Source organism: Oenanthe melanoleuca, chromosome 9 (genome assembly GCF_029582105.1).
Source record: "Oenanthe melanoleuca isolate GR-GAL-2019-014 chromosome 9, OMel1.0, whole genome shotgun sequence".
Lineage (NCBI taxonomy): Eukaryota > Metazoa > Chordata > Aves > Passeriformes > Muscicapidae > Oenanthe > Oenanthe melanoleuca.
Genome location: NC_079343.1, coordinates 15,821,161 through 15,845,075, shown reverse-complemented (window position 1 = coordinate 15,845,075; position 23,915 = coordinate 15,821,161). Strand labels below are relative to the sequence as shown.

Genomic DNA, 23,915 nt, shown 5'->3' with positions numbered 1-23,915 from the left:
GTCGAGTTATTCAGTCTGACAACTGCCAAGTGCACATTTAATTGGGTAGGACAGAGAGTTGGGTGAGCAAAGCAGGGAAGCCTTGCCCTTACTCATACAGACAGCCTGATGAAGTTCTTTCTGTTACTGCCCCTCCTTATTTTGCATTTGAGTGAACCAAGTTAATGGAAAAGCATGGTCTCATGTGAAATCATTTCTGGAGAATGAAAATAATTTCTGCACATAAAAACACTCTGGTTTTTACTCAGGGGACAGTAACCTTGTGTGCCAGAGAAGCCACATGATGCTGAGTGTCTGATCTATATCTGAATGTACACAGAATCAGAGAATCACTTTAGCTGGAAAACCCTCTCAGACCATTGAGTCCAACCATTAACCAGCACTGCCAAGTCCACCATGAGCCATGACCCTAAGCACCACATTTACATGTTAATTGAACAATTCCAGGTGTGGCGATTCCACCACTGCCCAGCACAGCTTGTTCCAATGCCTGACCACCCTTTCAGACAAGGCAATTTCCCTAATATCCAACCAAAACCTCTCCTGGGCACAACTTGAGGCCATTTCCTCTTGCTATATTGCTCATTACCTGGAAGAAAAGATCACTCCCCACCTGGGTTCAACCTCCTGTCAGGGAGGTGTAGAACGTGATAAGATCTCCCTGATCCTCCTTTTCTCCATACTCAACAACCCTTGCAGGTAGATTCAGCTATCAAACACAGGAGTGGTGAATAGCCACACCAAAAAAAAAAGAAAGACTTGTTGAGAAATCAGTCAGAAAGAAATTTAGAGAATAACAGTTGCATAGATCATCTTCCTTGCAAGAAATCATAGAGCAAGTTGGGAACAACTTTCAGTGTGTGTGACTGCTCTGCATCTCTTGTCTTTTTCATAAGAGTTTTTTTCCCAACATTATAAAAAAACACCAAACAGCCAAAACCCCACAGTTATTTGCTCACTGTTTGTAACACTCTGCAACTTTAAAAATTCTTCCTCCCCACTGCAAACACACTTGCTCAGAGAGGCAGCAGCAGAACCCCGCTAAGATGCTTAAGAGGAGGTCAAGAGAAAAGCCATTTACCAGGGGAATCTCTCTCAGCCCTTAACACATTTTTATGGCTACCTATGCACACAGTGCTCTCTCAGAGGCTAGATGAATAAATATCCCTCTTTTGAGCAAACATTTATAATGCTATTTGAACATGGGGGAAAAACAGTTTCAGCTTAAAAACGATACTCACACCATGTTTACATTTTTTTTTCCCAAGCTGCAGTTAAAATGAAACTATCCAGACAGACATTCAGCATGAGGCTCAGGAAAGCATGTTTCTTTTGGCCCCTTTCACTACAGAATTTCACCTAAAAATGAAATACAAAAGATTGGGGTTTTGGTGGGGGGAGAAATACAAAAGAAAGATTTGTTTGTAGATGAATTACTCTGTGGAAATCCATCCAAGAACATCAGTGTAATTGCTCATTAATATGAGAGTTGGAAGATACTTAAAAATGTTTCTCCTCCTTTGAACTTTCTGCAGCCAAACAGAGTCCCTGAGCTGGTGATGTACTTGTGCATGGTCTTCTCTTGGAATGAGGGGGTGCCCCTTTCCTCCTCCTCCACCCCCCAAAACCCAGCAGATAAGGTTCTGATCTGCTTGGGGCACTCAGATTTGCCCCTGGGCAAGGAACTTTCTCATTTTCACCTCCTCTCCACCAAATTTTGAATTCCCAAGGCTGGGGAGCAGCTCTCATTTTATCAGATGATGGAGGAGTGGCCTCTGGACGCTGTCCCACAGCATTCCTGATGCCAGCTTTGAGAGGACTCCTCACACACTGCAAGTTAAGGAGCTCTGAAGGGCTTTCCTGGCTGGGACTGGAGAGAGTGATTAGCCCCTGTAAGGATCCCTGTTCTCTGAGCTGAGAGAAACTTCAAATCCCACTGACTTCACTGGCACTTCAGGGCACTCAGCACCTCCCAAGATTAATTCCTCAAGCAGGGAGAGGTCTAGAAACATATATATTAGAGCACTTTACGTCTTCAGCTGCAGTAGGGCTCTTTCTGGTGAGTTTGACAAAGGACAGATTATATATTATGCCATGCCATAAACTTCAGCAATCTAAGAATTCTGAAAATACCCCGTTCTATTACTCTCCTTGCTTTGACATGAAATATTAAACACTGCTTACCAAAGTGATGTTATTGAACACAGATGTCCACTATCACATTCAAATTGTTCAAGTCAATCTAGGTTTATATATTTTCTTTACTTAAGCGTTTGTATAAACCCAAGTGTGCCCTGACAGTAATGATTTCACAATATCCTATGTTCAATTAGGGAGACAAATATGCATTTACATTTTCACTGAACTTGTTTCACACACACACTCACAGGCTCCAGCTCCAACTTATTTTTGGCATTTGGTGGAAAATAAAGGAATAGAAAGGGTGCCACCTACTGAGTCGCTCAAACATTTTTGGAGGCCAAAAAAAAACCATGCAAATTACTAATATGTTCATTCCAGTTAAAAATAAACAAACCTTCCAGCTATATTTGTAAGCCTGTGGGAAGATAGCCATGGGGAGTGTTCTGGTTATCAAATCACTCAGTGACTGGAGCTCTTAGCAGGGTGTAGGAGACTCCTTGACTCCCAGCAGGTTTGAATCCACCTATTCCTCTGGAAAACCCAAGCTAAATGGATCAGTGTGTGTCGTGGCAGCCCATGAATATCTTTAGCAAGCAATGGATGCCACGACACAGGAGAATCCAGCAGCATTTCTGGAACTGCCCCGTGGGCCCCGTGCCAGTGACCAACCTGTCAGGAACTGGGAAGGTCTGCTGTCAAGTAGCCCATAAACTCTATCAGGCAGATGAAATTTAGGCAGATAGCTGAATTTACAAGCTGAAAAGGTGCATCAAGGCTCAAGAATGAAGACAGGCTCTCAGCACCACTTCAAAAGCCAACGTCCCTTTCTGACATCCATCAAGGCACAGCCTTGTCTTTAAGATCCTGCAGAGTGAGGCAGAAATATTGAAGGTGTTGTGCCAGTGCTGCAGTTTCCTCACTTGGGGGAGATAAAATATCAAAATGAGCTTCAATGGTGCCTTGATATCAGGCAGGGAAGCTGCAATTTGTGGGTTTTTTCAGTTGTAAATGTCATCCTGGTCAGCTTTGTCATCCACCAGGCAAAGTACACCTTGAGGCAGGAAGATCACACCTGTCTGTGGTAAATCATGAGTTTTTATCTGGTTAGAAGCCACTGAAAAAGCAACACCTTTATGGGGATGGGGAATTACAAACAATCCCTCCTGACTGGCCACTAACACTGCTCTCCTTCATTCCCCAGAGCAGCCTCTGGGCAGAAAAGTTGGGATGTGCCTGCCATGAGTAATTTGTGGCTTAGCTTCCAAAAGATGAAAATCACATTGATTTTCTTTAGAGAAGTTGTATTATGACTGACACAGCTCCAGCTTTTTATTCTCCTTGATTGCACAGAGTCCTCACCAGATCTGCAGATGTGCAGCTCTGTCTTGGTCTTGGCACACACAGACAGACCAGAGGTTTCCACAGTTATTGTGTATTTAATATCTGCCAGTTCTTGTGTTGGGGATTGGTGCAGCAATTAAATATTTGGGAAAATAATTGTGAAACATTAACAGGTCCTTATTGTTAACAGGTATTTCTGGCAGAGGTTCCTTCAGGGCAACTTGGACAAGGCACTCTTGGCAATGGCATTTTTTCCCACAGGGACCTTCAAACCCCTCTTGTGTGGGGCCTTATTTTGCTGGCAGCAGAGGCAGGAAAAAACCCAGTTTTCAACATCCTCCTTCATGCCCACTCAAAGTAAAATATTAATTTAGTGATGTTTTTCACATCTCCCCTGCCTAGGCACGTGATGCTGCAGCACCATTGGTGTATTTGAGACACCAAGGGCTGCAGATCCATCCCTTCTCCAGCTCCTAGGGGTCCAGAGGTTTTCTGCTTGCCCAAGCCCTCACTGAGACATGCATTAAAATGGATTTCTGCTGCTGAAATCATTCTGTCCCCAGTGCTTACAGGCACTTTTTGATTTTTCTCAAGGAGGCAGCCCTGTCTCTCTAGAGGACCCCTCTGTGGTGGTTAGGGTTCTTTACTTTTGTTTTTAAAGGTAAAAAGAGCCAAGGCACTTTTTAAAAATTATTATTTTTAAGCTAGAAATCAAAAAGAAGATAAAATGTACTGCAAATTCAAATACTTGTGCATTAAATCACACATCTTGTTATCCCTTGTAGAGAGCACATCATCAAAGCAGTGACACTGACCTACCACATCAATCCTCAAAGCTTCCCAAGGGAAGAAAATCCCCAGCAAAAGAGTTTGCAACAAGAAACCAAACTCACCCAGCCCCTACCACTGCTCTTTTCAAAGACATAAAGATTTCCAGGTGCTTGACATCCACGTTAACTTTTTAAGTAATAAAACTTGAGGAGATGATTCCCGTTGGATCAGAGGAGAGACTTTGCTACAACAATAGCTGTGCTGGCAAACTGACTCCTTTCAACACATTCTTGAGTTTGTATTTTAAGTGGTTTTGCCACATTGGCAGCCAAAAATAACTATTTTCTGATCAAATTCACTGGTTCTTGTAAAATATTTTAACACGCTAACTATGACTGTGAGCAGTTCTAATACTCCTTCAGGCTGCCTGTTCAAATCCTCTTACTTTTGAGAGGGTGAAGGGCTCCTCAAAAGCCTTGAGCAGAGTGATGCCATCACTGTTCCTGCAGCATTCCCACCCCTCATTACCCAGGGACACGGCCCACATTTAATGTGATGCTATTTGCTGCTTTGTATTTCATATATACCCTTAATGCAAAGTAATAATTAAGAGCAGCCTTCCCCTGTGCCTGGTAGTGCAAGGCCAAGATCCACAACAGCTACCACAGCTGAAATGTCAAGGAAAAGGGAAAAAAAGCAAATGGACAGGCAGGAATTACACCACAGTCTCTACTTGCACTGATCTCGCTCTTTGATGATGATGTACAGCAAGAAATCTTGATGTGGTTCTTAGAGGAGAAATAAATCATTTAAAAACTGCATTTCTGGTTGAAAAAAAAAGCCTTCTCCAGCTGCAAAAATTAGAGAATTTTCAGTAAGTTGCTTTGTAAGTAATTTATGGCACCTTAAGACTTACCAAATAACAAAGAAATGACAGGCTGGTTTGAATAGGAACAGGACAGAATCAGTGGGACATGGAGCATTTCCACCCCAAAAGTGGCTCCACTTACCCAGGCAAGATGAGCCCAGTTCACAGTGCTGCTCCCACCTCCAAAGCAGGGGACAGAGCTGAGACAAGCCCTGGATTTCTGGATGAACCAAGGACTCGCAGGCAGAAAGGAAACACAAAGAACAGAACCTGCTCCAAATGGCAAAGCTGCTCCTTTTGTACTACTTTTGGTAAGAGGTCAGTGAGGTCACCTGAGCAGGTGGATCTCAGTTACTGTGGACCAACAGAGTGATTTTGGATAACAGACCTTAATTAATTAATTAATTAATACTCATTAGGCCTCTTGGAATCACTAGAGGGAGAAGAGAGCACGTGCCTTAAACCAGGAGGTTACATCTGGACAGGAAAAAACACCCAGTAGATGATGGCATGAAGCATTTAAGCATTAACTGTAATATCTACACCACATGCAGCTTCTCAAGATGTTTTGCTGTCATCAGCTTAGTAAAAGATAAAGATTTATTGGGCTATTACTGAAAAGGAAGCTAGATACTGCCAAATGGCACGGACAGTTAGATGACTACTTGCTGACATCTTTATTCATATATAAAACAACACAACTGAGTTGTGTTTTTTTTTTTTTAACTACCATGCTTGAAGGAATCAGCAAAGCAGTGGCTTATCATACAGCACTTTAAAGTAATATTTAAACCATTCATAGGGTTTGGATGGTTGTTTTTATTGCATGCATACAGAATATTCTATCAGCACCCTGTGAACTTTTAGTGCTGACTAAAAGAAGAGATAAGCAGTGCTGGCTGTAGATTGGGATAATGATTTCTGAAGGTGCTGAGGGACCATCCCGTGGAACAGTGGTCCCTGGATACTGTCACAAGGTCACTCTGGGCCCACATATCTCAGATATCAGGAAAAAACCCTTTACTGTGAGGGTGGTGAGGCACTGGCAAAGGGTGCCCAGAGAAACTGTGGCTGCCCCACATCTATCTGGAAATAGATGGAATTTAAGGTCCCTTCCAACCCAAACCATTCCATGATTTATGAACATTTCAAGTGCTGCAGAAGCATGGCTTTTTAAGGGTTTAAAACACACATCAGTGCTAACTCTGCAGAGATTGAGAATATTCTGGTTTAATATTCCATGTCTAGTTTTTGATCAGCCTTTAACAGCTATCTGAGAGGTTAATAGCAATAACATCAACAGCTTCTATGAATAGTTTAAATATGGCTTCCAATAAAGAAATTACCAGATAAATTGCAGGGATTATAGAATTATTTTTAGAACATATGTCAAAAAGATGACAAACCAAATGAACTTAATTATTCTGTTCCTTGTTGAAAACTGCAGGAAGAGTGAAGTAAATCACGCAAGACAGAACCCTGCAGTATTACAGAGCTCAATTCAAAACGTTTGCCCTGAAATTTCAAAAGGAATCCAAACCTGCTCTCCCAGAAAGCAGCAAGCCAGAGCTGTCCACTTTTTCTCTGACAGCTTGATCTACTGTTCCCCCTTTGTTACACATTTTGAATTCAATTTAGCCTGCTACTTCCAATTAACCAGCACACTCCTACTGCATTATTTGGCACTAAGCAGGCACACGTGCTCCTTCAGCTCCTGCCAATGTGAGAAGACAATACCCTGAAGGTGAACCAGGCAATTTGTTGGCAGAACTGGGCTCTGGGAAGTGCCCAAGCAGGCTGATGGGAGGCTGCAGGTGTGTGGTTTCAAATGCCTTCAAAGTGCTCCGTGCCCAAGTCTTCCTAAATTGTTACACTTCATAACCATCCTCTTCCAGCAAGATTTATGCTGTGTTTTGAATATTTCTAATACTCTGGAGTCTGAGTGCCAGAAAGCTCTATTTGTCAGGCTCAGTCACTGGCCAGGTTGCCCTGGTCAGGGATCGTATACAAACCCATTTGGGCACAGGCCATTATTTATTCCATCCAAACTAGTAAAAGCAGGTGTGATTTCAGCCTGTCTGCTCTGAATGTGAATTAGTTCAGCAGAATAAAGTCTCATGAACAATGTAAGCCTGTTGCTTCAAGACTAGCAATAAAGGAAAAACAAACCAAGTTTTAATGACATGTTTATATATAACAAAAGCATCCTTTCACTACAACACATCTACAACAGAAAGTACAGTACAAATCTGAGATACATGCCACACATTCCTTGAAGAGGGGTTACAAATTCACAGAGACACAATATTGCTATGCAAGTGCTTATTAAAAGCAATAAAAAGAACAGAACGAACAACTTATGTTCTACAAGGCTGAGATTTGGTGTTTACTGCTGGAAATTGCTTTACACAGTGTCAGAATTTAAAGCTGTGACCTTGCAAAAGTATTACTGGGCACAGTTGCAGCCCATGCACGGAGCTGCTCAGTCACTGGTCAACCTGAAGGAAAATTCCTCCTAAAACTGGGGACTGAGAAGGTTTCTAGCCTAAATATAAAAATATTAACACAAGGATGGGAAGAAGGAGGTTTCTTGGTCCACCAGCACTCTCAAAGATTGCTCCTAAGCTTTACTTTGCTCTGATAAGAAGCTAAATTCTAACACTGTTTGATCTGCACAATGAAGCCACCATGGCTCCCAAATGTGTCTTTGCCTCTTCTGGGAAGGACATGAAGGCATTATTTCCATGTTTGTCCCGTTGGCAACTCCTGACACTATGCTGGTTATTACTTACACAAACAGAAACCTGCAGCCAATCAAAATAATATGGTTGGCAAGGAATCTGGGCAAACTTTAATAGCTATGGTTCTTCAACATAAAAAGGATAAAAGTAGAATAATAATTTTTGGCAGGGGAAGCGGGGAATTTTTAAAATTCTGATTGTTTTCCTATGAGAATAGTGTTAGTGAGGTCTAACTTAAAACATGTTGTTCTGGTTTCATGAATTCGCAGCGAGCAAGTTCTGCTGGGCCCACTGAGTTACACTCAACTCCCCACTCCAACTGAACTTATCTGGAGCACACAAGGTAAGAGAGGGGGATTTGGCACAGGAACTGCATGGCTGAAATAATTCCAGTGTCTTTCTGCAAGGAGTTATCTGCATGTGCAAGTGTGTTACAGAAGAATACACAGAGCGCTTTCTTCAAGGAACTGTAATTAACTTCAGCCCCCTGGGAAATGGGGAGCCAGCAAACACCTCCACCAACAGGAAGATGGACATCAATTTAACTACAAACCCCATTTTCACTGCATTTTTCACTTTCATTTTCAGCAAGCCCCAGTGCTGTGGTCAGGGCTGTATCAGCCTTACACTCTTTCACTGGAATCTGATGAAGAAAATAAGCAGAGTTGTGTTAATTTAGTAGCAACTACACTCACTTGCCACAAAATTAATCTCTGGAAAAGCTGATTTAGTCAGTTTTCCATTAAAAATTCCATCTTGTCTAATAAAGACTACTTTGTAGGCAAGGAATTAGGTAAATATGTTAAACTGTAGTAAAGAGCAGAATCAGAACAATAATATCAGAAGCATGTAAACTTCCTTAATTAACAGCTAATAATGTAAAGTGTGGCTCTTATAGAAAACAAAACCCTGTAAACATTTTTAATGCCTTATGAAAAAAATAACAACCAAGATAAGACACTCCAACTACCCCAATCAAAATTCCTCTTTTAACGTTTTTGAAATCTTTAATTCTGATTTTTACCTGTATATGACTGTACTTTGTATTGGAACAAGAAGCGATGCAGAGCCACAAATCAGAATTCTCGATTTGATAGCACTGAAGTGAACTTCTTTTCCCAAGGTAGTAACATAAAGCAGCCAAGAAGCACTTTGAATTTAAAAAGTCTATTGCATAGGGAGTGGTTTGTATGAATTGGCATTTTTTGATTTAAAAAAAAGTCTGCTGAAATATTTCCCAAGGCAGATCTACTTGGGCCTCTTAATTCATTGGCACAGACTCAGTATCAGTCACTTGAAATATCAGTCACTTGAAATATGTGTTCCATCATGTACCTAAAATTGTGACATCCTTTAAAAACACTTAATACAAAATCTTTTATTTCCTTATGCTACATATTTACATTTCTATTATCAAGGTACTGTGGAAAATGTAAACAAGTATACACAGGTGTAAATAATATGGCTTGAGAAAAGTTTCCATTTTGATTAGCTGCTCAAATCACACATCAAGCTACGAAAATAAGAGAAAAACAGTACATTTGATACATTCTGCTGTCTGACAGCAGTGTAAAGGGTTTTATGCACGAGCTGCTGAGTAACCACAGCAGTCTCTGGGCAGCTGGAATGAACTGGAAAGTCTTAGGTACTGGAATGTGGCCAGTGGAGGGTCACTGAGGTAATGGGGTGTCTTCAGAAGAGAAGACCAAGGCTGTGGCCAACTACCCCATGGGGGCTGTGGAGGAGAGGGAGCCAAAGGCTCCTCAGAGATCTACACTGAAAGGATGAGAAACCATGGACCAAAGATGAAACTCAAGAAATTCTGATTAGAAACCAGGAAAAAAATAGAGAGAAAATGAAATCTCCACTAGGACAGGTTCAAAGAGGTGGTGGGATCTCCATCCTTGGAGATAGTCAAAACTAGGTGGGATGAATCTCTGAAATTTGACTTGAATGATGAACCTCTGACCCATTTGACTCTGAAGTTGACCAGGCTTTAAAAAGAAGCTCAGTCATTCAGAGGTTTTCTACAGCTTTACTCCCTCGATGATTCTACAAACAATCTTGAGTACAGTGTGACACTTGCAACGCTGCTGTAGTTTGGCTCTGCAGTAAATGCAAAGTTAAGATCAAAATATGTCAACTGCTCAACTTGAATTGTTCTTCTCCAGCAGCTGCTAAAATTATATCTCATTGTCTCACAGGAGATTTACCTTACAGGTTCCTGTTCAGTGAAATTGCCCCAAATTCACATAATTGTCAGATCAGACCCAGGCCATCACACCTCCAAAAGAACATTTAAAATGTCACTGCCTTGCTGAGAGTCACTTGCTTCTGGGACCATAATTTTGCCTCATTTACATTGAATGAACTTCTCAGTGACATTCATTGAGCTCTACAAAAGAAATTAAAAGGGATCAGCATCAGCTCCAGTGATTTTCTGGCTGAAAGCACAGTTAGTTAATTAACTTTGACACATTCACAAATACCTTTTCTTTCAATACCTAAAAAAGTAATGAATAACAACAATAAGACTTCCATGAAGCTTGGACAACACCTCCTAAAACTGTGTTGCCTCCCATAGATCACACTTAGAAATAAACTCCCAGGGAAGCAAGTGCCCCTTGCTTTGGCCTGGACAGTCATTGACTGCAGATGTGTTTAAGCTCTGGGGTGAACCACAGGGGAAAATTGTAACCTCACCTTCCCATCCAACCTCATGGATCCTGCTTCACCAACTCATCACTTACCACAACAACAAACCTCTTCAAAAATCCCAAGTTACCATCAATTATTGCCATTTTGTCCCTTGCAAAACAAAAACCTGCTCTTGCAGAGCTGCAATTTGTTCTGGTGGTGAGTGGCATGTCAGCACAAGAGCTGGAACTGCCCATATTCCATGTCTACCACAGTCCTGATGCCCCTTAAATGCACTTTTGATACAGTCAGGATCAAGTGGTTACTACATAGATTTTGTAACTCCTAACATAAAGAGAGGTACAAAGAGGCACTCTGAAATGTTTTAGTCTCAGATTAACTCAGAATATTAAAATACAGAATGTAAATTTCTTTATAATGATGTAGTTCTATATCAAAGGAAAACCTGTCTAAACAGACAAAATAGCACCAAAATGTCTCTGTTCTAAGAGGTGGCCACCAGCAGCTGTTGACTGTTGTGAGATGACTTGATTAAAAAAAATTGCTCAATAAAAGCACAAACCCCAAAGATATTATCTTTAAGCATCCTTCCTTGCTTACTATCTGCTTTGTCCACTCAAGATGAAACATTTTCTGCATTAGCAGACACTGTTTGATGAGAGTGCTGCACAGTTTGGCTTGACAACCCACTGAGAAATTCGTCTGGTAAGATGTGAGAACACAGAATGCCAGGCAAGTCTGGCAGATAACACCATGTTCTCTGGAAGACAGACTCAGACAGAGACCTTCCAAGCAGTCAAACCACACCAGAAATGCAGAAGATGCTCTTAAATAAATTAACAAAGTATTGAGGACTCTTGTCGGATCTTGGCGGATTCTTCTTCAGCTGCAAGTTCAAAATTCAACAGCGTGCTTCTCTAGAACACACAATGTTATTCAAAGAGGAATTAACTTGGTGAATCCCTCTAGTTTCTGTGCAATGTGATTTTGCAGTGAACCTGTAGAGAAATAATCTGTGGATTATTTCAGACTTGGTGCTGGTTGTCGAGTGGGTTTAGAAAGTTCCTGATACGGAGCATGGCTCATTCCATGGTGATGCGTTACATGCTGCTTATCCTGATACGCTTTGGAGCTGGTCTGATTAAAAACATGTCCAGGCTTCCAAGCAATGAGTTATATTAATATCAGAAAGAATGTCCAGAGTAGATTAATGGAGGGACAAGAGGCTAGGAATAAGCACATGAAACAGATTCAACTTTTTAAAAGGATCCAGCTACTAAATGGCCTCTGTAGTCTTCCATAAGAAGTGTGAATACTTCAGTACAATTCAAGCTGAATTGAATAACTGTTTTCATATCCAAATTCAAATACCGTCTGTGCATATAAAACAGTTCATTTATTAGTCCAAATGTTACTGTTGTAGAGCTCTTGGAAAAATACTCCCTCTTTCTTGAGCTTGTTCTTCATAAAAAGGAAGCTTTGGAGGGCCACCTAGAGAATTAAGTAGAAACACGGTTTCAGGTCTATATAACCTAATACTGAAATATTATATAGATTATACAATTTACACTTAAATAATTCAATAAATGGTAGCCTTGAAAAGAAGGTAGAGGAGGGAGTTAGAGTGGCCTCCTCACAGAGGCAGAGAGCAGGCAAAACTGTAAAACACCTCCAAATCAGAAGGTTCCCAAAGTTTTTCCTAAACTAAAGAAGGAGTTATGATTAGACTATAAGTGAGAAGAAACTTTGCCTCTGTACTCTATTTCATTAAGAAAAATTATTGAAACATCCCAGTGGATTGACACTCCCATCCAAACCGACCACCAGCACGGGCCACACGTGTTTTACCCCAGCAGGAAGGGCTGCAGCCCCCAGCCCCGGGCTGGTTACCTTGTGTGCAGGTTGGCCCCATCCAGGAGCTCGGGCAGGCGCAGCTCCCGTTGCGGGGGTTGCAGCGGGATCTGCCGGCGCACTGGCACCGCAGCGAGCAGCCGGGGCCGTACCTGCCTGGTCTGCACCCTGCAAGGACAGGAGGGGTTGGCAGGGGGTTTGGGACACTCCTGGTAGTCTCTCCCCTCTGTGGGATCAGGAAGCTGCTTAGACACCTACAGCTGTTCACATGACAACACGACATTTGGGAAAGCGCGGCAGTCATCAAGTTTTGTCTGCCGCATGCTCTGCCCAAGCTGCAGCCCAGCTGTCCTGAAGAGGCTCCCAGACTGGAAATCATTACTGGTGTAAAAACAGGGGTTGACAGCCCAACAGAGAACATCTTGGGATCTGCTCAGGAAAGTTGCTGTCAGTATCCTGGATCCACACTATCTCCTGCCCTTGTCTCTCCTGTCAGTGTGTGCTGGCCAAGAGCCTTCCCTCACAGAATGAGAATCAATCCATTTTATAGATACTCATGTCTCACTCTGATTGCACAGTTCTGCTGCCTCCTGGCAAACTAAACTCACAAAAAAAAAAAAAAATCTCACATCCAGATGCAAACACATTTCATACTTAGGCTGGTAAATCCTCACTGCAATTTTTTATGCATCAGAGGACAGGCAGGAACGGAAAGTGAGCAGCAGGGTCACAAGGCAGGGTGTGAAACACAGAGCAAACAATGGCCCTCTCTCCCTCACCTCACTGAAAAACCCTGTAACCAGGGAATTTGCCTTCTCCCATGAGCACCCTCAGGTAAATATAGTCCTGCTGAGCCCTGCATCAGCTGCAGCCCCAGCACATGGGAGAACTCGCCCCATGCTCTCCGAGCTTGGCCTTTTCAATTAGGAAATGTTATGAGAAAAGGTCTCCCCAAACACCTCTGGACCTGATTTTAATTTATGTAATACCACATTTTCATGTTAATAACAATGTGTATTTAAGACATCTGTTTGAAAGTCTGCAATGTTAATTTACTACAGAAAAAGAACGCCCATAAAAGTCTGTTATATTCTCTATGTCTTTTTTTTTTTTTTTTTTTAATTAACATTTTGCCTGTTTAATGGGTGCTTTACCAGAGTTCAAATTAAAATCAGGCCTTTTATCTTTATGGCTGCTGCACAGTCACAGCTGCTCACAGTTATATCACAGATGAACTGAGCCTAATTGAAAATAAAAATGCAAATAAAACCTACCCCATAACAGCTTTTCATGGATGGGGGCTACCCTAGCTGATCTAAGAAAAATAAAAATGACTCGCAGAGTTTGCAAGGAGGAAAACCTCGATTCCCATTTTTGGTGCTGAGCTTCCCCCTTGCGTTCCACTTCTGCTAAAATTTGACTGGAAAGGCCCATGGGCCCAGTGCTGTGTGGGCACTGAGGGTGGCTCTTGTTTCCACTGGAACAGTGCTGCAGACTGGGAGCTTCATTTCCTGACCACAGGACACTGCACAGAGGGAATCAAATTAGTTTTGCAAGCTGCACTAGTGCTTAAGACCACAGCAATTTGTATTAATAACAGTCTGCTTACATCTATTTCTGTCCCATTCTAGAACAAAAGGAGAAATAATTTTCTCCCTCTTTTCTAAGGACTCAGAAGGATTTTGGTTCCTGGTGAAGCTCCACAGTAGCACATGGATGTTCACTCCTTTTGTCTTGGGATCACAAATGTTTTCTGACACTCAGATAAACCACTGCAATTCCTTTTACTCCAGTGCTTACCCTAAAACTGCTCCATCACAATCACAGAATCGTAGAATAGCCTGGGTTAGAAGGGACCTCTAAACTCATCTGGTTCCAGCCATGGGCATGGGACACTTTTCACCAGGCCAGATTGCTCCAAGCCCCATCCAACCTGGCCCTGAACTCTGATCAGAGCCACAGCTGTGACCAGAGACTGGCTCAGAAATCTGTCACTTCTGACTCTCTCTGCATCCAGCCCCATCAGGGTACAGCAGTGGGGCTGGTTTTCCCTACAGAAAAAATTTCTCACCTATTTTTATATCCTTGTTACAGAAGAATTCTGCTCCCAAGTGCTGCAGAGGAGGGAATTAGGTTTGGGTTAAAAGCTCCTGGGCTGCTGCTGGAGGCCAGGGCCAAGCACAGCTGAGGCAGCTCCACTACCCTCATCTGTGGGGATTCCATCCTGCTTCCAGAAGCAACTCCAGAGCTGGACATACTTTTGCATTGGTCTGAAAAGTGTCACAAATGTCAGAGTGACAAAACTCACAGCAATTGGAGCCCCTGGTGGCCAGCCGCACACTCTGGAGTCTCCCTTATTACATTTGCAAAACTTCTTGATCTGTTCTTTCCCCAGCCTGTGTTCTCCAAAATTCAAGGCAAATGACATTTTACAGCTGACCCATGAAGAGTTTTCCTATCAGTATATCAATTCAAATATAGATTAAATCAAGAGGTACAAGCCTGCTGATAAAGGTGTTGATAACCCCAAAGAGCAATTTTCTACAAACAATGTACTCTTGTACACCAGCAAATGCCCTTTTACAGTTATTCTGAAACCAACAGGTCAGAGTGGTTTAACTATACACAGTCCAGCCCTTAAAAATATTGTCCTTACCAATGTCACACTTGTCTCCAGTCTTCCCAGGTGGGCAAAGGCACTTCCCAGTCTCTGGATCACAAGGAGCCTCTCCACAGTCACACTGATGCTGGCACCTCTCACCAAACCAGCCCCTGTCACAGCCTGACAGCAACAGAACCCTTTAGAGGCACATTTGAGTGGCAAGATGTACATTAAAACCAGAATTTTCCCAGATTGTCTCAGAGGAAAGCTCATAAACTCTCTGCTGAAGTCAGTGTAAATGCCAAGCTTAATGAAGAATCAAACATAGTGGAATGGGCACAATATTTATATAAGCTCTCCTTCTGTTGGGGTTGTCTAATCTAACTTCTCAAAGGTATCTGTAAATCTGTCTCAGAAATGTAGCTGGCACTTATTTTTATTTTTAATTAGAACTCTCTAGAAAACCTCTCCATAACACTCAACAGGTCTGACATGCACCTATTTAATAATCTTATTTAGAGTTTTAGAAGCAAATTTAGAATCAGTAAAAGGGACTTATTTTTAATAAATGGCATGTGGAACTCATTGCTGCAAGACATCATGGAGACCAGGACTTTCACCGTATTAATTGGAACCAGATTAGTTAATTTATAAGGGAATGGGAACACCCAGCTGTATAACAGGAAATCTGCCCCAAATTCAGTGTTTCAGGATATTCATTAAGCTCAAAATAAGGAAGAAGTGGCTCCCAACAAATATTTCAGTAATTATATGAGGTTTCTTGAGTTCTGCTTTTTTTTGGTTTTTTTTCCCTTTTTCCCCTTTTTCTTTTTTCTTTCCCATCAGAGGTGTACCAGTACCTTTTTCACAGTGGACACCATGATAACCCAAAGGACAAAGGCACTGTCCAGTCACTGCATCACAGGTCGCTCCATTTTTACAGGCACAGGCCTGAAGACAGCCCAGCCCATAAAATCCAAGGGGGCACCCTGAAAAATTAAAATTTAGAAGGTTCATGGAGAAGATCATACATACCATTAAAATCCTCTGTATTCTCTGTGACAGCCCAAAAAAAAAAAAAAAAAAAAAAAAAAAAATATCCTTAACTCTAATAATGCCGTGGGCTGTTAAACTTGTACCACACAGCATCAGAGACATGCAAGATCTGGAAGGAGCTGGATGATCTGGGACATCCCCAAAATTTTAACTGAACCAGCAAGGTGTTTCTTGACTACTCTGAAGCCCCAAAGCCGTGACAATTACCCTGAGTGCCTCCACTTACTGTGCTCACAGGAGTGGCCGTAGAAACCCTCGGGGCACCTGCAGCAGCCTGTGAACCTGTCACAGGTGCCATTGTGCTGGCATGGGCAGTCCAGGGAGCAGCCAGCCCCATACTTTCCTGGGAGACATTCTGCTGGCAGGACATGGACAGAAAAACAGACAAACAATCAAATCATCAATCACTGCCCTCACCCAGAAAAGCTTGTATGTGATAGATTGCATTGCCCAGAGAATGACTTGCAGACTCAAAAATATTTGTTATAAAGACACAGGATTTCTGCACAATGATGATGCATTTACATATTTGGTGAGAAATATTTTATGTCATATAGGTGTTTGAACAGCAATTTCCTCATAGTTTTAACAATCTGCCTTTTTTGATATGTCTATTCACAGACTCGATGCTGAACAAGCACCATGTGTTGTAAAGCCTTGTATTGAACGACAAAAATTAGATTTTCTCTTTTTTTTTTCTTTATCTACAGCAATATTTTCTTTTAGGCACTTAAAAAGTGTGAAAGAAAACATGAAGCTTTTCCTCCTCTGTGTTATCATTGGAGATCACACTATTTGAATTCCTAATAAAACCAGGAGGATCTTTTTCACACATAGCAACAGTCTGTCCATGTATAATGAGCTATCTGCTTTTACAAAACTAAACATGTCTCAAATTACTGAAAGCCAAGTCATGCAGAAGGGACTATGCCAATATAATTAACCTCAGCATCATCTCTGAATAAGTTAACTTCCCACTGCTGGGATAATTTGAATCTGGGCAGACGAACTTAAACGAGCGTGGCCGTCCAAATAATCAGATTGAGAACTCAGCAAATGCCAGACAGGATCTTCCAGGAACTTCATATCTAATCTCTATTAAAAGGATGCCTGATTAGCTGTCTTTGATTTCCAGTCACAACACACTCAAACCCACACTGCTGTGGAGATCAAGACTCAATTTTCCAATAATTTCACTTCCTCTGTCAAAAGACAAATAGTGAAGTTCTCTCAATGATACAACACACAGTTCCTTATACAATGTGTGCCTGTCTGCCCCCAGTGCTCCACTCCAGAGATGTTTTATTTGTGAGATACACCCACAATCCGCTACTCCATGGGGACACCTGCACCACCCTGCTGAGACTTGGCAGTTCCAGCACAGCCTGTGGGTGACTACAGAGCTCTCCAGAACAGACAAATGGAGTTGAACACCAGTGGCCTTTTCTAGGTCACCCATATATTGGTGACTAAGACACTGCAAGTGTTTTAGAGCCTGTGCACAGAGAGCATTCACTGCCCACTGCATCCTCACAGGGTTCACACTGTGAGTAGCTGCATCTTTCCTTCCCTCCCTGCTCCTCCTCTGCACACAGATGCACAGTGGGGCTCTGGGTCTCCTCAGATGCAGAGTGGAACAACTGCAGCTCAGAAAGCTGCTAAAAAGTGTCATTTCTATATGACACTTTTATATAGGGACACTCCCCTGTAACAACCAGTCCCTGGTATAGATATATATGGAGTTTGAGGTGAATATTCTACAGGTGTCAGGGACAGAGGTGCTGTAATTGAGAGGCTGGGAGGGTGTTGGGGAGCTTGAACCATGGCAGTTATGATTTAATGATGACATTTGTCTTGAATATGTACTCAGAACTATTTACTTATATTTCATACCAGTAAACTTGTGGTTTCCTAAACATTAAAGTCATAACTATTCAGATATCTCTTACCTACAGAGAAAAATAGGAACAGAAATGCAGAATGGGTTTTGGGAGATGAACAGGACAGCTGTGGGAAGACTGGGCTGACAGGAGAGATCCTGGAGTAGGATAAGAGCTTATTCTGTTAGTGTGCTTTGCACAAGGGACAGCTGTCATGGAGAAGTAAGGGTGAGATAGCAGAATAATCTCAATTGCTTTGGAGAGATGTTGTCAGAACATCTGGGAAGTCAATGCATGGGAAGTTCAACTCCAGTCCAGAGTCAAGTGAAAGAGAAGAACATAACTAGTGAGGAGGCTTCTGAGGATCTCATGGAAGAAGACAAAACCCAACTTTCCTAGGAACAAAAGAACACAAAAGTTGGACAGGAAGAGAAATAATGGAGTGAAGAAGAAATAAGGGAATTCATGAGCGGGACTCAGGAGAAAGCTTTGAAAATAGACCTGAAGCTCTAGGGGCAGTTCTGAAACTGTTTGTCCTTGTCTGTGGGTGTGTGGGGACACTGCAAACCCCAGCTTGAGCGTACAAATGCACTGCCACCAAAGCAGGAAGTCACCTTTCTCACAGGATCTTCCTGTCCAGCCGAGCCCGCAGGTGCAGTTGCCATCCACGTGGTCACAGATGCCACCGTTCTGACAGGCACAGGTCAGCTGGCAGTTGGGGCCATATTGTCCCTGGGGACACACTACAGAGAATTAACAAAGTTTGAAAAAACCCAAAAATTAGCACCCCAAGAAAAGGATGAAGGTGACAGGGGATAAATACAAACACATGCTCCCCACGTGCATCCCAAGTGATTGGGTCTCCCTAGGGTGGTGGGACACTACTCCATGAGTATTATTAGTTTCACCCAAACACTCTGTCCTGACATATCCCTTCAGCTTCCTGCAGAACCCAGTGCCCTGGCACGAGGGTGGCAGGGAGGTGTGGGCAGGATTAGCCTGGGTGATGGAGCGTGGAGGGACAGAGGCTGAACACCCCAAACTGCAGCCTTATCAGCAAAGGGGAACGTGGCTATGAACAATGTTTGGCACTGAGTTTGTTTGCTGGGTGTTTGAAGTGTGTCACCCTCTGGCAAGGTGACCTGGGTCCTGCTTTGTTACCTTGCTGACAGGCAGGTCCTGTGTGGCCGGGGGCACAGGTGCACTCGCCAGTCCGTGGGTCACACTGGCCTTTGCCACAGGCACACAACTGGGCACAGTCCTTCCCATACCGGCCCTCAGGGCAAGCTGAAGGGAACACAGGATTTGTTAAAACCAGCAGTTTTCATTTTTAACATAGACACAATCTTAGGGGAAGAGCTGGCTTTGTTTTTATTCCACCTAAAGCACTTCAAAGCATCAAAGATGAAGTCAAAACCCACCCAAAGACACGACTGCTTTACCTTCTGAGACTACTTGTGATTATAAATATAATCCATGAATTCACATGGAATATCTCCTGTCTTTCCTATCAGAAGAGTGAGTGTACAATTCAAATATCAGCTGCTCATCATTCCAGCTTAAAACATTTTTCCTTCCTTAATGTTGATGCTGTCCAACACCAAAGAGCAAATCTATGTCCAACCAAATATTCAAACATTGCCTCTCTGTGAATAAGCTGAAGAGAACTTCACAGAGACCAGACCTTTGGAAGCAGCACAGAAATTTAGCCACACCATTTAGCCCTGAAACAGAGAACAGTAAGGTTTCCATGCAGTCTTTACCAGTCCTGTCATGACAAAACTTGATCTTTCTCCCATTTATTGAAACTAATGGCACCATAGTGTGAAGCAAAATATTGAGATAATTTCTCAATCTTGAAATTTTGGATAGGAAGAAGGAACTTGAGCAATTCATACTGAGCTGGCTCTAGAAATAAATTTGGGCAAGCAGGTTGTAATCCTGGGGTAAGTGTCCTTGCTTCTATGCATGCAGGAGCGAGGAAAAATATTTTGCAAGAGATTTTTTACAAAGCTGGAATCCTGATTTACAATTCAAGGAAGAGGTAGCTGGGATCTGTCTGTTTTTCTTCTGACAAGCTCTTATGCAAATGATGCTCTCTGTTGTGTTTTGACAGAAGCAGAACATGAATGCTGGCTTACTTTTGCTGCAGTTGGCTCCGATGAATCCGGGAGCGCAATCACACGTTCCTGACACAGGGTCACAGTGGCCTCCGTTCATGCATGTACAGGGATTTTGGCAGCTTGAACCGTAAGTACCTTTTGGACACTCTGTTTCAAAAGAAAAAATACCCAGCAATTAGGTTAGGTTGCTACTAGGCCTGTTGCATTTCATGTCTTAAGCATTTTGTGGCTTTCAATCAAGGTTTTATTGTCATTTTCTAATGTTACTCACTTCCAGAGGGCCAGTAGTAGGCATTGAGGAGCAGATGGCTGCTGTGGACAATGTGCCTTTGGGACAGCACTGATTGCAATGTCAAATCCTGGAGAGCTGGACTGAGTGCTGCTGCTCCTGGCTCTGTGCTCTCCCATTCCCCCCATGTGACAGTAGCAAGAAAAGCAAACCCTGTTCCACAGAGGTTTTCCTCTTGGGATTTCTGCTCCAAATGAACATTTTCCCTCCTACACAGAAGGAGAGATAGGGTCATTCTCCCTCTTCCTTTGGGCAGCAGCCACATGGTTTGCCCAAGTCAGTGAGAAGCTGTGAGCCTCTTTAGAAGCTGTTTTATGGTTTTAAAGATCTGTAAGTTGGAGAAAGTTTATTTTCTCTGTAATCTACTCCTTCTCTGCAAACTGGAGCTGGCATTGTTAGTGGCTGCCCTGAGAGGCTCCGGATTTCCCATCCCTGGAAGTGCCCAAGGCCAGGCTGGACATGGCTGGGAGCAACCTGGGATAGTGGAAGGGGCTGGAAATGGGTTTTAAGTTCCCTTCCAACCCTGTGGATGGAAGACCATGAAAATGTGCACATGACAGCAACACAGAATTTCAGAAGACACCTTCTCAGAAGATAGATACAGGAGGATCATTATTTAAATGCAAAGCCAGAATATCCTCTGTGGAAGAAATGAAGAAAAAGCAGCTGTATTTTTTAAGAAGCACAAGGATCATTACATGGCAACAAACTGCCTACGGAGAGGTTTCCCAGGTGGTAGTCAGGATTTCTGGTTTCTTTTTGGACAGCTAATGTTCAAGGAGAATCAAATAAAAGATCAGGAAGATGAAAATGCATTTGCCATGCTTAGTTTACATCTTTGGGATGATCTTTAGAGAGATGGAGGTTAGAACTGGGGGGAAGAGCTGTGCAGAGCTGCTGGGCATGGGCACCAATGAACCTCCAGTGTGCCACTCTGAACTCTGGAGATGCAGGTTATCCTAATTTCCCCTGTACTGGGAGAAGGAGTAGCTGGTGCTTGAGCAGCGTGATCACCATCCAACAGTTCCACTTCTGCTACTACCTCTAAATGTCATTTCTTTGCTCACCCCTTCCTTCTCTTCCCTGGCAGAAAGAAAGTCTGTGGCTACTTTAAAAACCTGGTTGAAAATATATTTGCTCACGTCTCCAAGCAACAGATCCCTTGCAATCTGTGCATAAATAACTTCATGTATTTTGTCTTTCCTAAAGGCATGAAAACGTGGCCTGAGTGGCTGGAGAAATCTCTGGCTTTTCTGAGCTATTCAACAGTGAGGGAGAGCTTATGGGGAAGGGGTGCCTTTTAAAATAAAACTGAACGTTGGCTTCTGCTCAAACCAGGATAGCAGATCATCAGGACTGAGCAGATACACGCTTTTATAACATGCAGATATTCTCCCCAGCCATTCTCAAATACAGATTCTTCTCAATAAATGCTCTGTCATCAGTGCTTCCATCTGCCAGGAAGCAAAATCTGTTTCATGTGCAAGCCCTGGCATCAAGGAGTGAGCCCTGCAACACCCCCTTCATTCCCACCAAGACTTGAAGTTAAGGACTCATCCAGATTCAATGATTTAAGTAATGTATGTGAGTTTCCCTTTTCCTCCTTCTTTTCCTTTTGGTCATTATTTGAATTTTCTCCCTTTTTTTTTTTTTAAATTCTGTCTCCCAGAGTCCCAAAGATGCTGCATAGCTTTCAGAGCTATTTCTTAGCTCCAGGCTAGCAGTAGTTGCTCCATTACTGAACGGGATGCAGTAATTCCCTCCTTACAAAATTCTTTGTCCTTGCAGAATTTCCTGTGTTTTGGCTCAAGAAGGAGCAGCACACATAGGGCATGTTCAGCTGCTGCAACGTGCACATGCTCAATAACAAGGCCACCTCATCTGTTAGTACTTTGCAGAAGAATTTTGATGCAGATATCGAGGGCAATTTGCACCATGTCCCACCATTTCAGTAGGCTCTGCCTTTGCAAAGAGGGCTGGTGTTATTCTTGCACCACCAGTTATCTCATAAAGACATTTTCTAATTTAACTGTTTCCTGTGCTTCTGACTTAGGGTTTTTTTCTGCGAACAAAAGAGTGGCAGCCAGATTTCCACCTCATTTCCTGATTTTCCCTTCTGCTTTGAGTGGGTTTGTCATGACCAAGAGCTCCTAAATCTTTCCATAGCAATTGCACACACTGAGGCTTTTCTGACCAATGCTATTAAATGGCACTGTCAAATAATCCCTTCTGACACATCCTGTCACCTACAGCTCGAAAGTGAAGCTGGTGAGATCCTTCTGGCTCTGCCCAGCCCAGTCAATGTCACAGAAACATACTGTGCTTTATTTTTTAAAAATCATTTCACCACCACTTACTGCTTTTTACTGCTTTTAACAAGTAGATCTGCCCATCCACCAAGCTATGGACAACTGATGGGAACCTTCCTGCTAGTTTGTCTGCTTCCTCTGGACCCTGCCAAGAGACTTTTTCAGCTCCTCACTCCAAAATTTGAGAACATGAAAGCCCCGTTGCTCTTGGCTCCTGGAAATTTGACTTCCCAGCCAATTACACCTTTTATAGATACTTTCTTGAACCTTTTATTTCACTGTACTATAAATACAGCAGCAGTTGCCAAAAACTGTTTCCAGCAGCATCCAACCACATGTTGACTGGACCAGAGCCCGTTTGGGAGCGGCTCCCTGTGCTGGTTTTAATATTCTATGGAGAGCTTCTTCACCCGGAGCAGCCCCAGCTTTCCCTGCACTGAGGACAGCAGGAACTTGGAGTGTTCCCACCAAAGTCACGCAAACCATCCTTGCTTCTCAGTCAGTCTCTGCAGAATCAGGCCCAGAATCTCTCACTCCACTGACCTAAACTTAAAATAACTCACAATCAGCTGCTTTCCTTCCATTTTTAGTGTCTGTCTACGAGTGGCACAGGGGGACAACAGGAACAACACCAACATAGATGAGTATTTTTCTGTGAACTTCCATCATTTCATTATTTCTCCAATAAACTTCCATCATTTCATTATTTCTCTAACAAACCCGTGTTTAAGAATTTGTTGTATATTTTTGGAATTTCCGAGTACAAAACACCACGAAATCTCAAATCTCATACTCTTTAACCCCAGCTACACAATCCCCCCTGAATGCAGCAAAACATAGATTTATTTTGCAATGAATCTTTTTATATCTTTTCTATCAGAACTTCAGTGTAATTGTTAATGCTTTGAATTTTAAAATTCTGAAATAATATCTGAAGTATCTAAGTAAGTTTGAGGACATTTACTGTAATGAGAGATTTACTGCTTTACACACAGGTAATGACTACTGAGAAATTGCTACATAAAGGTAATAGGCTGCCCATGATTAAGTCTTTTAAAATGATCCTGTTAAATAGTTGATCTCCACTACTGCTCTACTATAACATTTATTATAATCTAATGTATAATGGATCCAGATGGCTCCAGCCCCAGTGCTGAAGGCCAGATTTCGATTTCACTTACAGCAAAAATTGATGCACAAATGAGGACAGAATCAATTCTTTGTATTTTATTTATAATTTATATTTTAAAGAATAACTTTTGATGACGTGATGGCAATACAAAG

General features: G+C 42.4%; 1 protein-coding gene across 1 annotated transcript in view; it reads right to left on the bottom strand.

Annotated features, from left to right (window-relative positions):
- Positions 1 to 7,291: 7,291 nt before the first annotated feature.
- Positions 7,292 to 23,915, bottom strand: part of LOC130256962 (multiple epidermal growth factor-like domains protein 6) — a 191,591-nt gene continuing 174,967 nt past the window's right edge. The window contains exons 29-36 of the mRNA XM_056499137.1: positions 20,052 to 20,180; positions 19,072 to 19,197; positions 18,525 to 18,653; positions 16,257 to 16,385; positions 15,835 to 15,963; positions 15,029 to 15,154; positions 12,412 to 12,540; positions 7,292 to 12,012 (exon numbers count right to left, since the gene is read on the bottom strand). Of these exons, the coding sequence (XP_056355112.1) occupies positions 11,933 to 12,012; positions 12,412 to 12,540; positions 15,029 to 15,154; positions 15,835 to 15,963; positions 16,257 to 16,385; positions 18,525 to 18,653; positions 19,072 to 19,197; positions 20,052 to 20,180 (977 nt within the window). The 3' untranslated portion in view covers positions 7,292 to 11,932. The remainder of the gene's footprint in view (positions 12,013 to 12,411; positions 12,541 to 15,028; positions 15,155 to 15,834; positions 15,964 to 16,256; positions 16,386 to 18,524; positions 18,654 to 19,071; positions 19,198 to 20,051; positions 20,181 to 23,915) is intronic.